This window comes from Harpia harpyja, chromosome 22 (assembly GCF_026419915.1).
Source record: "Harpia harpyja isolate bHarHar1 chromosome 22, bHarHar1 primary haplotype, whole genome shotgun sequence".
In the NCBI taxonomy this organism is placed as follows: Eukaryota; Metazoa; Chordata; class Aves; order Accipitriformes; family Accipitridae; genus Harpia; species Harpia harpyja.
In genome coordinates this window covers 16,970,101-16,983,016 of record NC_068961.1, presented here as the reverse complement: position 1 = coordinate 16,983,016, position 12,916 = coordinate 16,970,101, and the positions used below count along the sequence as shown (strand labels likewise).

At 51.6% G+C, this 12,916-nt stretch overlaps 1 protein-coding gene across 1 annotated transcript; it reads left to right on the top strand.

Annotated features, from left to right (window-relative positions):
• The first annotated feature begins 1,395 nt into the window (after positions 1 to 1,395).
• Positions 1,396 to 12,595, top strand: LOC128135329 (uncharacterized). Its single transcript, XM_052774147.1, has 3 exons — positions 1,396 to 1,486; positions 10,154 to 10,509; positions 12,329 to 12,595. The coding sequence occupies exons 1-3, from the start codon at positions 1,396 to 1,398 to the stop codon at positions 12,485 to 12,487; spliced, it is 606 nt and encodes a 201-aa protein (XP_052630107.1). The 3' UTR covers positions 12,488 to 12,595.
• The last annotated feature ends 321 nt before the right edge of the window (positions 12,596 to 12,916 follow it).

Here is a 12,916-nt window from a genome sequence, read left to right as displayed (position 1 = left end):
AAGGAGTGCCAAAGTATTTCAGTCGGCATGACTGTAAATTGATCAAATGAGCTGCAGGCTGGGGTCGTGTTTCCTGAGCACTTTGCCACTGGCTACAGTATAAGTCAGGCCCCTTTTTTAAAAGTGAGCCTGTCCAAGAGATGTTGTTACAGGCAAAACGCGTTCACGCTCAGTAATAACAGCTCCTCTCGACTAGTCCTGAGTCTGAGACAGTGCTGAATGCAGTTCGTCCTTGTCTGCGTTGCCTACAGAGAGGTAGGACAGGATCCATCTACCCTAACTTCAGCCATCTGGTCAGGTACGCTCTAACTAAGCTAGCTGTCTGGCTTCTTGCTATAATGGACTGAGCAATGCAGGCAACTTCAAAAGGTGACTCATCCCTCCCTTTAATAGGTGCCTAAGTTAGCTGGCATGAATCGCCCTCCGTCTTTCTCCATTGAATAGAGAGGGAGCCCAGACTTGGCCTACACATTAACCAGTATATGGCTAAAGTCGGCGAAGATAAATCCCATCTGCAGTCAGCACTGGATCTGATAACCCAACTGCTAAAGCCACATTTGAAATGCAGGCATTGCTTTTAGAAATAGGTATCGTAAGCTTATTGGTATCAGATGTTCCCCATAAATGGGCAGTCCTAAAGGGGCGACAGGGCGGGGGAGGGATAGTAACCCCTTGATTGTGAAATTACATGATTACTAAATGAATATGATTCTTCAGCAGGCTGTTTTTAATGTCTAGGTTGTGTTTCTAATGAAGGAAAACATGTTGTATCACTGATCCATATCACAGTGCTCATGCTGTCTGCTATCAAGAGAAGGCAAGCTCTAAACACAGGGTCTCTCCGATTTTTATTCATACCTGCAGAAATAAAACCAGAAGGTTGTTCTTTTTAAAAATCAAAATAGTCTCTGTGCAGTGTATCTGATTCAAACCATATTGCTAGCAAGGTGGAACCTTGAAAACATTAAGATTTTTCTATGGCAAAAGTTAAAGATTAGAGGGCCCTGAGGAAACAGAACACATGGGCCAAAAGTTTTAAACCCAAATATTAAAGATAGTCAGCCAAGTCAAAACATTGGCATCTACATGAAGGGGTCGTGAATTACAGAGGGACTGAGCACCCACTGAGTCTATTTATTCCCTAGCACTTCTGAAAACTACTCCAGTTTTAATTAAATACCTTCATGTGGCTGAAGCTGCTTCAATTTTGTACGAAGGAATTCATGTGCTCCTTGCTTTACTGGAAAAACCCCAAAAGAGTTTGATCCCTTGTCTTTCTACACTGGAAAGAGAAGAACAATGAGAGAAGCCTTTGGGGCTGACAGAGGTTTTTTCAGCTGAATCAGAACTAACCCCCCCAAAAAACACCAAAGGGACCCATCGCATAATTCGCCAATGGCTCAGCAAAAGGACTTTGGAGGAACAGACACCTCCCACCACAACTTCAGCAGCTTCAGGATCAAAAGCTTAGGATGGGCTAACCCCTGTGAGTTGCACAGCGAAAGGTACCTTTGACTTGCCACAGCTGATCCTGCCTGTGGTCCTCCGGGGGCTGACCTGGGAAATCCATTGCCTTGAGTTAGCTCAAGGAGCTGTTCTCATCTTTCGAGTATAAGAAAACTCACAACACTGAAATAATTTCAAAACCAAAGCTTAACTTCTCTGAATGATAAAGAAAACCCCAAGGTACTCTAGATCGTATAGTAAAAGAAAATAGGTGCCATATTTTAGGTTGAATTACAATGTTGACGTCCCACCTGATAGAAACAAATGAATATCTGCTACTGTAGAGCTAAAAGTAGGTCTCCCTCACCGATGTCGGGAGGACCTTTCCTAAGCTGGAGGTTGTGACAGCAAAATATGCCATCTGCCATCCTTCTGGACTCGCACACCTTGTGGGGTGACTGAAGAACAAGCACGGGGAATCCTCCGTCTGAAAGACATCGGGCAGCTGTCCTTCCATCACTCTTCATGTAAAAGCAGAGGAAAAGCTTTCCTTCTCTTAGTTTAAAAGATTATCTCAGTTAAAACCAATAATTCACATTTCCCAATGTAACCACAAGCCTGGGCTTCTCTGCCATTCCTGTCCTTTGCTGGACGGTATGGCTTTGGACAAGGCACAAAAGACGTGTCTGTACACACCTTCTCCATTCACAGTATAGCGAGCCCTGGTGCCAAACACAACATCGGGGATGCTGGTGTCGGGGCAAGGCACTCGAAAGTTAAGTACTGAGACAACGAACTTTGAAGATATGTCAATCTTTCACTGGATCTAGTCATAAGCATCTCTAGCCTAGAGGCTAATGAACTGGAGGGTGTCTGATTTTTCATGCCTACTCTGAGACATCCTAGCCTGACTATCAGAGGTTGTCTATTGTCCATACACCCGAAAATGCATTCTTATTTTAGCAACTGCCCTTCCTCCCAGTCGTTGAACAAGATGAGCATGCCCAGACTCAGGAATGAAAATCTATTCCTGTCTGTGGATAGACACGTTAAAATTTCTTGTCTATAAAACCCGTTCAGTGACAGTATTCTATTTCATTTTTGTCATGCAAAGTTTAGTTTGTATTTACAAGCCTTATTTTGATACCAGAATAAATGTGTGTTGTTTTTAATTATTAGTGCTCATAACGTGTCAGAAGGTTGCATGGGACAGCGATTATGAATCACACTTTCACCTCCAAAAATGCAAAACCTGATAAAATTTGACCAAGCAGCAGAGAATTGATCAGGCAGCCGTTACTGACGCTTAATTGTCTGGTTTATGTAGTGGCCTGTGGCGCAGCACGATCAGAAGGGATAAAGTCCCGTCAGCTTGCACTTCAGATTCCTTCTGGTGTGTAGGAAGTTTTTGCTCCATATGATAAAGCAGGAAAGAGCCCCTAAAAAGTCTGTTTCTGGCTGTCAGGGGACGTCAGAGTTGAATTTCAAGGTGTAGGTTTTTTGACATATTTAGTCGTTCTGTTCAGAAGGCACAGGCAGCCTAGGCGGGTGAACCGGGTTAGTAGTGGTAAACTTGGGAGTCAAAGGATGTCAGTAGCACTCAGGTACCTAATCTGCCAAAATCACTTTGGCAAATGTAACCTGGCCATCTAAGTCACATAGGCTTTGCCACTCGCAGAAGTGATATCCAAGGGCATTGGACAACCCGGGCTGAAAAATAAATACAGTTTGAGTGGCTGATGCAAATACAGGTGTTGCTAGCCAAAGGCTACACTACCGTTTTATGACTTGAGGCACAGACAGAAAGATTTCTGTGCTTCTTTGGGACTCCCTGCCAACACGCATGTACAGAAGACCTAGGTAAACACAGCAAAACCGGTATGTGTAATTGAAGGTTTAGCGCGTGTTCTGTGTCTGTAACAGAAGCACAGGAGCAGAATGAAGGTAAACTTCAAACCTAAAGAAAAACCTCTCTCCTGGTTCGGCAGAAATGCCCATATTCTCTAATTCTAACTTGAGCCCTTAGAGGTGGCCAGAGCCGTAGAGAGGCAGGCACCTGTGGAGACTGGCTGTGATCTTATGTGAGCCCAGACATGTCCTGGAGAGTCTCTGTTTCTTTTTGCTGCCCATGCCCCAGGCCTGGGGTGAGCAGGCTCCTCAACCGGGCAACTCACTTGGTGCCTTAAATGAAGCAGGGTGACCAGGTCAGCTGCCTCCCGAAATAACCGTCGCTCTGACTGTGAACACAGGCATGGCTGCAGTGCCCTGGCGAAAAAAAAAAAGGGCAGCATCATACTTTAACCTTAAAAATTAGCATATGCTCAAAAGTTTTGGGAACAGAGAGCTTCCTGGGATACCAAAGCAGCAGCAGAACTGGGGACCCTATTCACTTGTAAGATGCAGCAGCTGGCTGGGGCCCTCCCTGACCTCCCAGAAAAGGGAATGAAGTCAAACATGCCGGGCTGGGAGGGTCTCCTCCCACCCACCCTCACCTCTGACTGGCTTTGCTGGGATTTATTCATTCCACCCCCCCCCCCCCCAAAAAAAGTTGCTCTACCAGCTCTTCACAGCTACAACGACATAAAAAATAAAAGTGCAGAGGCCAGGGGAAGCTCCTGGGGGATAACCCCCCCCCGACTGGGTTACAAAGTACTTTTTTGGTGGGTTTTGCGCAGAGGATCAGCACCCTTCCTCTTGCCACGGGCACCTCCTCGCTCCCGAAAGCGATGCCCACCCCAGCCCCTCTCCCCACCGCCCCACTCCTGGGGGGCTCACGGCCTCCCCCTTGCACTCCTCTGCTGGAATGTGCCATTAAAGAAATCAGCGCGCTATACGGTTAGGAAAAAATAAAAGGAGAAAAATAAAAAAAAAATTTAAAAAGGAGGGGGGGGGGGGAAAGGTAAAAATTAAAAAAAAAAAACCAACCGCGGCAGAGGGAAGCAAATAAATTCCCCCACCCCGAGCCTCGGCGTTTCCGCGGAGTGCGGTGGGAAGGGGCGGCGGGGCCGGGCGCCCGCAGCGCGGAGCAGCGCGGAGCAGCGCGGAGCAGCGCGGAGCAGCGCGGAGCAGCGCGGAGCAGCGCGGAGCAGCGCGGAGCAGCGCGGAGCGGCCCAGCCGGCGCCTCCCGTTAGATGGCGCTACAGACTTACGTCAGCGTTTACCGAGGGGGGTGAAAAAAAAAAAAAAAGAGAGAAAGACTAATAATAACAAAAAAAATAACCCTTTTATTGTCCGAAACGCCGGGAGGGCCGGGGAAAGGGGGGGGGGGAGCAAGTGGGGGCCCGGCGGAGGAAGATCCTGGGGGGGGGGCCGGTTCCCAACCGGGGAGCTTGGAGAAACCTGCGCGCAGGTTCTCGTCCCGTGTTCCCCCCCCCCGTTACTTTTCCTTTCCAAAAAGCTGCTCAGGCAATCTGCGTTGTTTCATCACCCCCCCCTCTTTTTTTTTTTTTTTTTTTTTTTCCCCCCTGAGTCCCGCGTTTTCCCCCGGTTTATGACACCCCCCCCCCCTCCGGTCGGTCGGTGGCTGCCGCGGGGTCCCGCCGGAGCGGGACTGCCCCCGGTGCGGGGCAATGCCCCTCGCCCACCCCGGCCGAGGAAGATGAAGAGGAGTCGGGGGGGGGGGGAACGGTGCGAAGGCTGCTCCGCTGAAAGCCAACTCCCGAAGCCTGCGACCGACTCGGCATCACTTCTCCGCCCGGTCCCGAGCAGAAAAGCGGCGGGGTGTCCCCAGCCCCAGTCGCTGAGGGGGTAGGCGAATATTTTGGGAAGGGGTTAGGGCTGTCCCGACGCAAAGGGCCCCCCCCCCCCCCCCCTTGCCGTCGGGCTGCCAACTTTCCGGTGGGGTAAGTTCTCCTTTAAGCAAGCGATCTGTTCCTTATGCATATTTAACGGTGTTTGTCTGCAGCGCCCAGCTGACGCGGGGCTGGAGGCTCACACGCGGGACGTGAATTGTAGGGGAGTAAATCATCCGCACTTTAAATGCCCCCCCCCTTGCCATTGCTCTAAACACATGTAAGTCAGAACCGGGGGGTGGGGGGGGGGCTGGGGAGGAGGAGGAGGAGGGAGGGTGAGACTAGTTAAGGAGATGAGTGGGCTATTTTGTCCATTCCCATCACAAAAAACCAAAACAAACAACAAAAAAACCCCAAACCAAACACCAAAACCCAAACTGGTAATACAGTTTAGGGTAAGAAATCTTCTCCTTGGACTTTTTTCTTTTTCTCTTTTTTCTTTTTTTCTTTTTTCCTTTTTTCTTTTTTCTGTTTTTCTGGGTTTTTTTCTTTTTCTTTTTTCTTTTTCTTTTTTCTTTTTCTTTTTTCTTTTTCTTTTTTCTTTTTCTTTTTTCTTTTTCTTTTTTCTTTTTTTCTTTTTTTTCTTTTTTTCTTTTCCGTATTATTTTCCGCCCAGCCCAAGGGCTGCTGCCTCCCCCCTTCCCTCAGCATGCGTGTATCCCTAAAGTAGCCGAGCGGGGGGGGGGGGGAGGTTCGGGGCTCCCTCCCTCCTTTTACCCTCCACCAAAACGCTTTGCTGGGTGCGCAAGTGTGCGTGGGAGGAGCGCCGGGTGGGTAAATCAACCCCGGGTGGGTAAATCAGCGGGGGGGGGAAGGAGGACACCTTTCTTGTCACCAGGGCATCAGAGGGCTCCTCCGCCACACTGGGGGGGGCACAAGACCCCGAGCAGCCTCTTCGGTCTGCAGCGAGCAGGGTGGAAACCCCCCCCGGGGATGCGAGCGCCTGGGAAAAAGCCCCCCCCCTCGCTGGGTAGGCACCCTGCTACCTCTATGTATATATGTATGTATGTATGTATGTATACTTCTGTACGGATACGAACCGACAAAGTGTATGGGAAGGTCAGGCGGGCGATCTTCCACTGCAGCTCAAGTGGGAAGGAGCAACTTTCAGTGCTGTGCTCTTAGCGGTTTCCTGCCTTTTAAAGTGAACTTGTTCGAGTGTGTTATTCAAAATGTGGTTCAGTAGTTATGCCTTCAAATTAAGTTGCTTCTCGGTCCTCATTGGGAAAAGCAGACATGTGTCCTCAATTGTATAGTATAAAAAAAAAAAAAAATCTACTAGGTACTTTATGATTCCATCTGGAGAAATTAAAAGCCCAGAGCTGTAATGTTTATTCTTACATAGTTTACAAAAAAAGGGGGAAATGTGTGAGACACATGTCTCCAAATATAACCAAAGTGCTTTCCCTTCTGGTTAAAAAGTTGCATGCAAATGTTTTCATTTTAACACTCCCTGCCACCTGTACTTCGCAGGGAAACTTTTCTTGGCGTTAGTGATGAAGCACCAATAGTACTTATTAATGAATTAATTATTATTATGGCTGCTGAATTGACTTAAAGTGCTTTGGAGGCCAAACTAATCCATGTTAATCAGTTACAATTAATTGTGTTTCAGCTGCTGTTTTAAACACAGTTTCAAAGACAGAGGCGAGGAGGTTGTGTATGGGGTGTAGGCGGGGGGGTGTGGGGTGTGTGATCCTCCCCGGCCCCCAGCACCGACCCCCGTGCCCAGAAATTTCCTTTTAGGTTGCAAAACCCGTCGGGATTTTGTCCCGGTGCCCGCCTCAGGTCACACCAAGGTGCGAGGGGCAACTTGGGTGTCAAACTCCTCTTTCCCTTGCCGAAAGCTGCAAAGGTGATGGGATTCCCGGGACGAGGAGCGAAGCCCCGGAGGGAGATTTCCCTCTGGATTTTGCCTTATGGGAGAGGGCAGCGGTCGTGGGCTTTGCTGGGCCGCCTTTGCTTGCCCGCCTTGCTCCGGGGGGGGGCTTTTTTGTTGGCGGCGGGGACGAAGAGGCACCGGTGGGCAGCGGGGCTGGAGGGTGAAGCCCCTGCCCAGGAGGGTTTGGGGGGGGGGGGGGGAGAAAAAAAGCCCCCCTGAGGGGACAAGCGGCAGCTGGGCCGGGCTCTGTGCCTGCCGGGGAGGACAGAGGGGGGGGCCAGGGCAGGAAAACCCGGGGGAGGCAGGCAGGGAGCCGAGACACCAAGGGGATGGGCTCCCCCCTGCCCTGCTGCTGCCCGGGGGCTCGGGGGGAGCCGGGAGGGGCAAACCCCCGGGGGGGGGCGATGGGCCGAGGCGGGGGGGTCACTGCGAGGGCCGTGGTTTGGGCAGCCGGGCTCAGGGTGGCCCGTTTGTGCCCGGTACGGGGGCTGCGGGAAAGCATCCCCTCCCCGGGGGGGGGGTGTGGGGGGGTCCAGCTGCCCCTTTTCTGCTAGGGAAGCGGGTTTTTCCATAATAATAACGCCCCCCCCGCCCCCGCCTCGCGAAGTTAGGGGCGGGGGGGAGAGCGGTAGGTTGCGCTGGGGAGAGCCGGTGGTCCCCCGTGTCGTCGTCCGTGTCCCCCCCGCACCCTGCCGGCTCCTCGGCCTTCAGCGGCCCCCCCGGGGGTGGGGGGCAAGCCTGCACGGGGGGGCACCAGGTGTCAGGAAGGATTGCTTGTCGTTAGAGACTTACACTTCGCAAAGTAAAACTCTCCCCCCGCCCCCGCCTTCAATGTGATTTTTTTTAATATTTTTTTTATGGCAGTCCGCAGAATGGCAATTGGGAAACTGTACTCCCTTCCATCCTCTCTGGAACTGGGTTGTTGGGATTTTTTTGCGGTTTGATTTTTTTTCTTCTGCCACTCCGGCTCTTTCTGAAAGATTCACCCTCTTTTATTTTATTTTTTTCTTCTTTTTTTTTTTTCTTCCTTCATCCCATTGAGTCTGCTGAACTTTTGCTTAAGACGGGCAAGCAAAAAACCAGACAACCCTCCCCCTATACGTGCAAACAGACCTTTCTTGGAGAGCAGTTAAACAAAAAAACTTTTACCTGCAAGAGAAGATAGTGTACAAAATCACACCACCATCCCCCCCGTCCCGTCCCGTCTCGAATACAGCTGTAATTTAATGAAACTTGAGGGAAGAGATGCATTTTCCACGTGGGAACGGAACAAATAAGGTGGCAGCGGGCGGCCGGGTGGGTAGGACACCTCGTTCCTGCTCCTCACGCGTGGAATCGTTTTCTCCGGCTGGGGCGGGTGATGATGTTCTCGCAGAGGTGCAGGAAACAATCCCCGGCTCTCCTCTATCACAAAAGCAGGCTGCGTTTGATGAAACATGCCTATCAACCAACTTTCTCCCCTTCCCTCCCTATTTTTATTTGTTTCTTTTGGTTGCGGGACCTAGGTGGTCAAAAAAAAAAAAAAAAAGGAAAAAAAAAAAAGCCCGCTTGCGTTTGTGGAGGCACTTTGTCGTCGGGGCAGCACACCCGCATTAGATTATTGCCGGGGATTTATTTGCATGCAGCTGCAAACCCACAACCCGGCTGCTGACCGCTGCGCATAAAGGGGCTGCCGGGGCCGGCCCCTGCCCGACCGCCGCGGTTCTCAGCGGGAGCGCGGCCCGGGGGCGGCCGGGGAAGGGGGGGGGGGGAGATTTGGGAGTGGGTTTGCTCCCGGTGGGGGGGGGGGGGGGTGTCAGAGAGGCGGCAGCAGCAGGGTCCCCAGCTCAGCCAGAGGCTGCAGGTGCGGGGGGGGACACACACAGCCCGCAGCCCCCCCCCCCCGGCTCCCGCTGGCCTTGCTCACAAGCACCTCCGAGAAAAGCATGTGTCCCGGGGAAAAAAAAAAAAGAACCGGTGGCGGATCCTCGGGATTTCTTAGAGCTATTTTCAGTGCTTTGAAATTTGCAGTAATGCTCATGTTCCCCCCCCCCCCCGCCTTCTTCTCCCCTCTCTTCAGCCCAGTAGCGTTTGGCAACGTTTGACGAGGGAGCTCTTAACCTTTGAAGCAAGGACTTTAGGTTCCAGCTGCCTCCTCCGCTACCCCCGACATGCCCCCCCCCCTCCACGCACACCCCTCCACGTTGCGAGGATGGATCTGGGATGGATGCATTTGTCTCCTAAGGCCTTCCTCTACCTCGGGCTACACCACCAGCTCTCCTTCATCTTCTCCCGGAGAACCAGCCGAAGGCGCACGGTTCCCGGGATTTGAACTTGCTCCCCTCCCAAAGCAACGGGAACAAAAGCTGCCCCCCCCCCCCCCGCTTCCCCGAAGCGGGGTGAACCCCCCCCGGCAGCGCTGCCCTGGCCTGGCCCGGCTTTCCCTCCGTGTAGGGAAGGATGGGGTCAAACCAGCCCCCCCGCAAACTTTTTTTTTGGGGGGGGGGGGAGCTGCTATCCATCCCTCTGCCCCGACGGCCAGCATGAGGGTGTAGAAGACAAAACTGGCTGCGGGGTGTTTAATTATTTTGGCAGAGGAAAGGGATGTTCCCACTCCACGTGGGCTCCTTCGGCCGGGGGGGGGGGGCTGCTCCGGGCGTTTCTGCCAAATACGGGGGGCTACGGAGTGGGGTCTGCCAGGCAGGGAGGGCAGCGGCGGGTGGGCCCTTCCACGGGGAAAACCTCCCCGGGAGGACGATGCTGGAAGGACAATGGAGATCCACACACACACAGACAGACATGTTCGTCCCCCCCCCCCGCATCCCCACGGGGATGCGTGGGGATGCCGCGCTGCCCCCCCCCGGGAGAGGGGGGGGGTGAATACCTTCTCCCTGCTGACATGCCGGGGGGGGGGGGGTGGACACGGTTTGGGTGGGCAGCCCACCCCGCCGGGCCGCCCCATCTAACGTGGACCCCCCCACCCGGGTCCGGCCGGGCTGCAGATGCTCAGGAGCGCACAGACCCCCCCCTCCCTCCCCGCTTTATCCTTCCCAAGGCACAGAGAAGGGAGGGGGTTCTCCAACCCCCTTCCCCCCTGGAAAGCGGGGAATAGCGGGCCGGGGGTGCTTGCGCGAAGTGGGGAGCTCCTGTGCGCTTTTTGGGGAGGGGGTCGGTAGTGAGAGTGGGCAGGAGAAGTGCAGGGCAAGGCAGGAGGGGGCTGAAACCATTCGCAGGCTCCGTGCGGAGCCGGGAGGGGATGTTGTCATCTTTGTTTTGGTCGTGTTGTTTTGTTTTCCAGGGGATTGGGACAATAGCTGGAGTGGATTATTCATTCCCGTAGGCAATACTTCCCTGTATGGGCTTCAGGATGCAGTTGGAGGCTCGGGAACAAAGCGGGCATCTAATGTCAAGGTAACTGGTCCCCTTCCTTTGTTTATGCTATTGTTAATGACGGGGCTCGCTCAGCCCTGGCCTCAGCCGTGCTGTATGGCATTAATATTGACTTGAGAGAATAGGCAGGACAATTAAAAAGCAAACCCAAAACCCAGAGCAACAGCAGCATCCAGCCCAAGCCCAGTTCTTCAGGTAAAACATGCCTCTTCTGGGGTACTGAGAATGATATTGTCATCTCGCCTGGCATTCACAGAAATACACGTACCGTTCGTAAGATTAAACACGTCCGTATCCATCATTAACACCTAGGGGAGACACCGTAACCCTGTCCTTCAGTCCAAAACCAAAAGAGAAAGATCATTATTTTCAAATACCCACTATTAGAGCACGAGGGAATTCTCACCACTCTACAGAAAAACACCAACAAAAAACCAAAAAAACAACCCCCAAAACCCCTAACAAAATAATTCTTTTAATTACGATAATCTAAAAGTAGCAGAAACCTGAGCATTTATTGACTCATTTTCTTCTTCTCGAGGTAGTGGATGGTATTTAAAGTTCAACATTTCACACAGCTCCTTGTTTAGTTTAATTTCCTCGACAATCTAGGCGATTTCAGCAAACTGAGTTAAGAATTTTGGTACACATTTGAGTATGGATCTGCATAAAATAGAGAAGGCGGCAGAACCAGGGAGAGGATATTTTATTATTCTAGGAAGAGAAGGGAGAGTATGTTTGCATGTGTGTGGGGATGCATGGAGAGAGAGAAACAAATGGAGAGCTTTGCACCTTACATTTGATCTGTGGCTTTAGTGTGGACTCTGGAACAAATATCTATTAGATTTCTCTGAGAAATGTCCCACTTGGGCGGATGGGCCCCTGTTTTGAATAAGAGCTCCAGAAGACGAAAGAAATGTATGTTACTCCAGCACAATTCTTCACCAAGCCATTCCTGCCCCCCCCCTTTAGAAAGATTAGTTTCAGCTCTGCTACCCTGGGCCCATTTTCTGTCGGGGAAGGGATATAATAATGATCAATACCCAGCACTTCTCATTTCTTTTGTACTTGGTAAATACTCGCAATGTCTCAAACTTGGAGGGGAGGTGGAGAGATGAGCCCAAAGTCAGCTTCAGAGGATGTCCCCGTCCTCTGGCTCTCGCCAGCACTCACACAGAGGGGGGAAAAAAATCCAAACAACCAAACCAACCCACTCAGAAGACCCTCCAGCCCACACCTCCCCTACAGCCACACGCTCGCTTTTTGTATTTTAGCTGCCTGCTCGGTGAATTGGTCTGCACACATCGGGCTACCTGGGTTTACACCACCAGCTCAGGGTGTACGTTAGTGCTCCAGTTGGAAATGGAGCCTGGAGTTGTTGAGCAAACAGTTCCCGCTCGACTGTAGCGCGGACTGAATGCTGTATAGTCAGCTCTATGGAGCGCTGGCAGGGAAGTAGCACCAAGCATTTCCAAAACTAATAACAAAAAGGTTACTATATATAAAACGTTAATACAGCCCACACTGCCTCAAGTTGTTTAAATTTCGGTTTGATGCACATAAATATAGCAGCCATGCGGTTCCCCATTAGCCAGTCCCTGCTTTTTTAAATCAATTCATTTCAATTTGAAAGGATGGCCCCGGACGCAAGGCAGTCAACAACCCTTTGGCTTTCTCCACTCAACGTGGACCTCAGGAAGAAATAGCGCCTGTCTTTGTCATTTCACACGCGTATCTCGGTGCCTTGACGTTGTGTTTAAGAGCAGGCCTACCACCAGTGAGGGTAACAGTCCCCAGCTGGTTTCCCCTTTCTAACCCATTTTCCCCCTTCTCGTCCTAGGCTCCTTCCGAGGAAGAAATAATTCTGCTGGGACCCCGTGCCTGGACTTTGGAGGGCATGGCGCAGCGGTCTGATCTGAAAGCACCGTCCCTGTGGGTAGAAACTCTCCTCTGCATTGCGCGCCTTGCAAGAAAGGCAGCGAGGGGGCACTCGGAGTGACCAGGCATCTGGCATCAAGGAGCAGCCACCCGCTTCACGCTACTGCGGAGGGAAGTTTGTTCCCAAACCGAATACTTTGTGGTGCTCGGTACTGGTGTCGAATTGGTTCGAACCACCCCAAGTCAAAAATAAAGATCTCCGTTGTGGTATGCCAGTGGGCTTGTCTTGCTAAACCTTCCCTGTTTGCGTTGAAGGTATCGAGCTGATGTAACGCTGCCTTTTCACCCCACTGATGTGAGCAATAGGAACAATTCAGAAAAGTTCTGTTTAGCTTTTTTTCCCCTTGTAGCTGAAGAAATGCAAGCTATCAGAAACAAGCCTATGTTTGAAGGTACAGTTTTCAACACGTGAGGTGGGAAACATATGTACTGGCACAATTCAACCGCTCTGTAAGGGCTGTGCTCGGATTTTGGCTTTTAATCTCAACTC

Excerpts from the sequence above, each read along its gene's own strand:
- LOC128135329 (XM_052774147.1), top strand. The coding sequence starts at position 1,396 with ATGGCTCAGCAAAAGGACTTTGGAGGAACAGACACCTCCCACCACAAC. Across the intron at positions 1,487-10,153 it reads CTTAGGATGGGCTAACCCCT|GCACAGAGAAGGGAGGGGGT; the intron begins GTGAGTTGCACA and ends ATCCTTCCCAAG. Across the intron at positions 10,510-12,328 it reads AGCGGGCATCTAATGTCAAG|GCTCCTTCCGAGGAAGAAAT; the intron begins GTAACTGGTCCC and ends TTCTCGTCCTAG.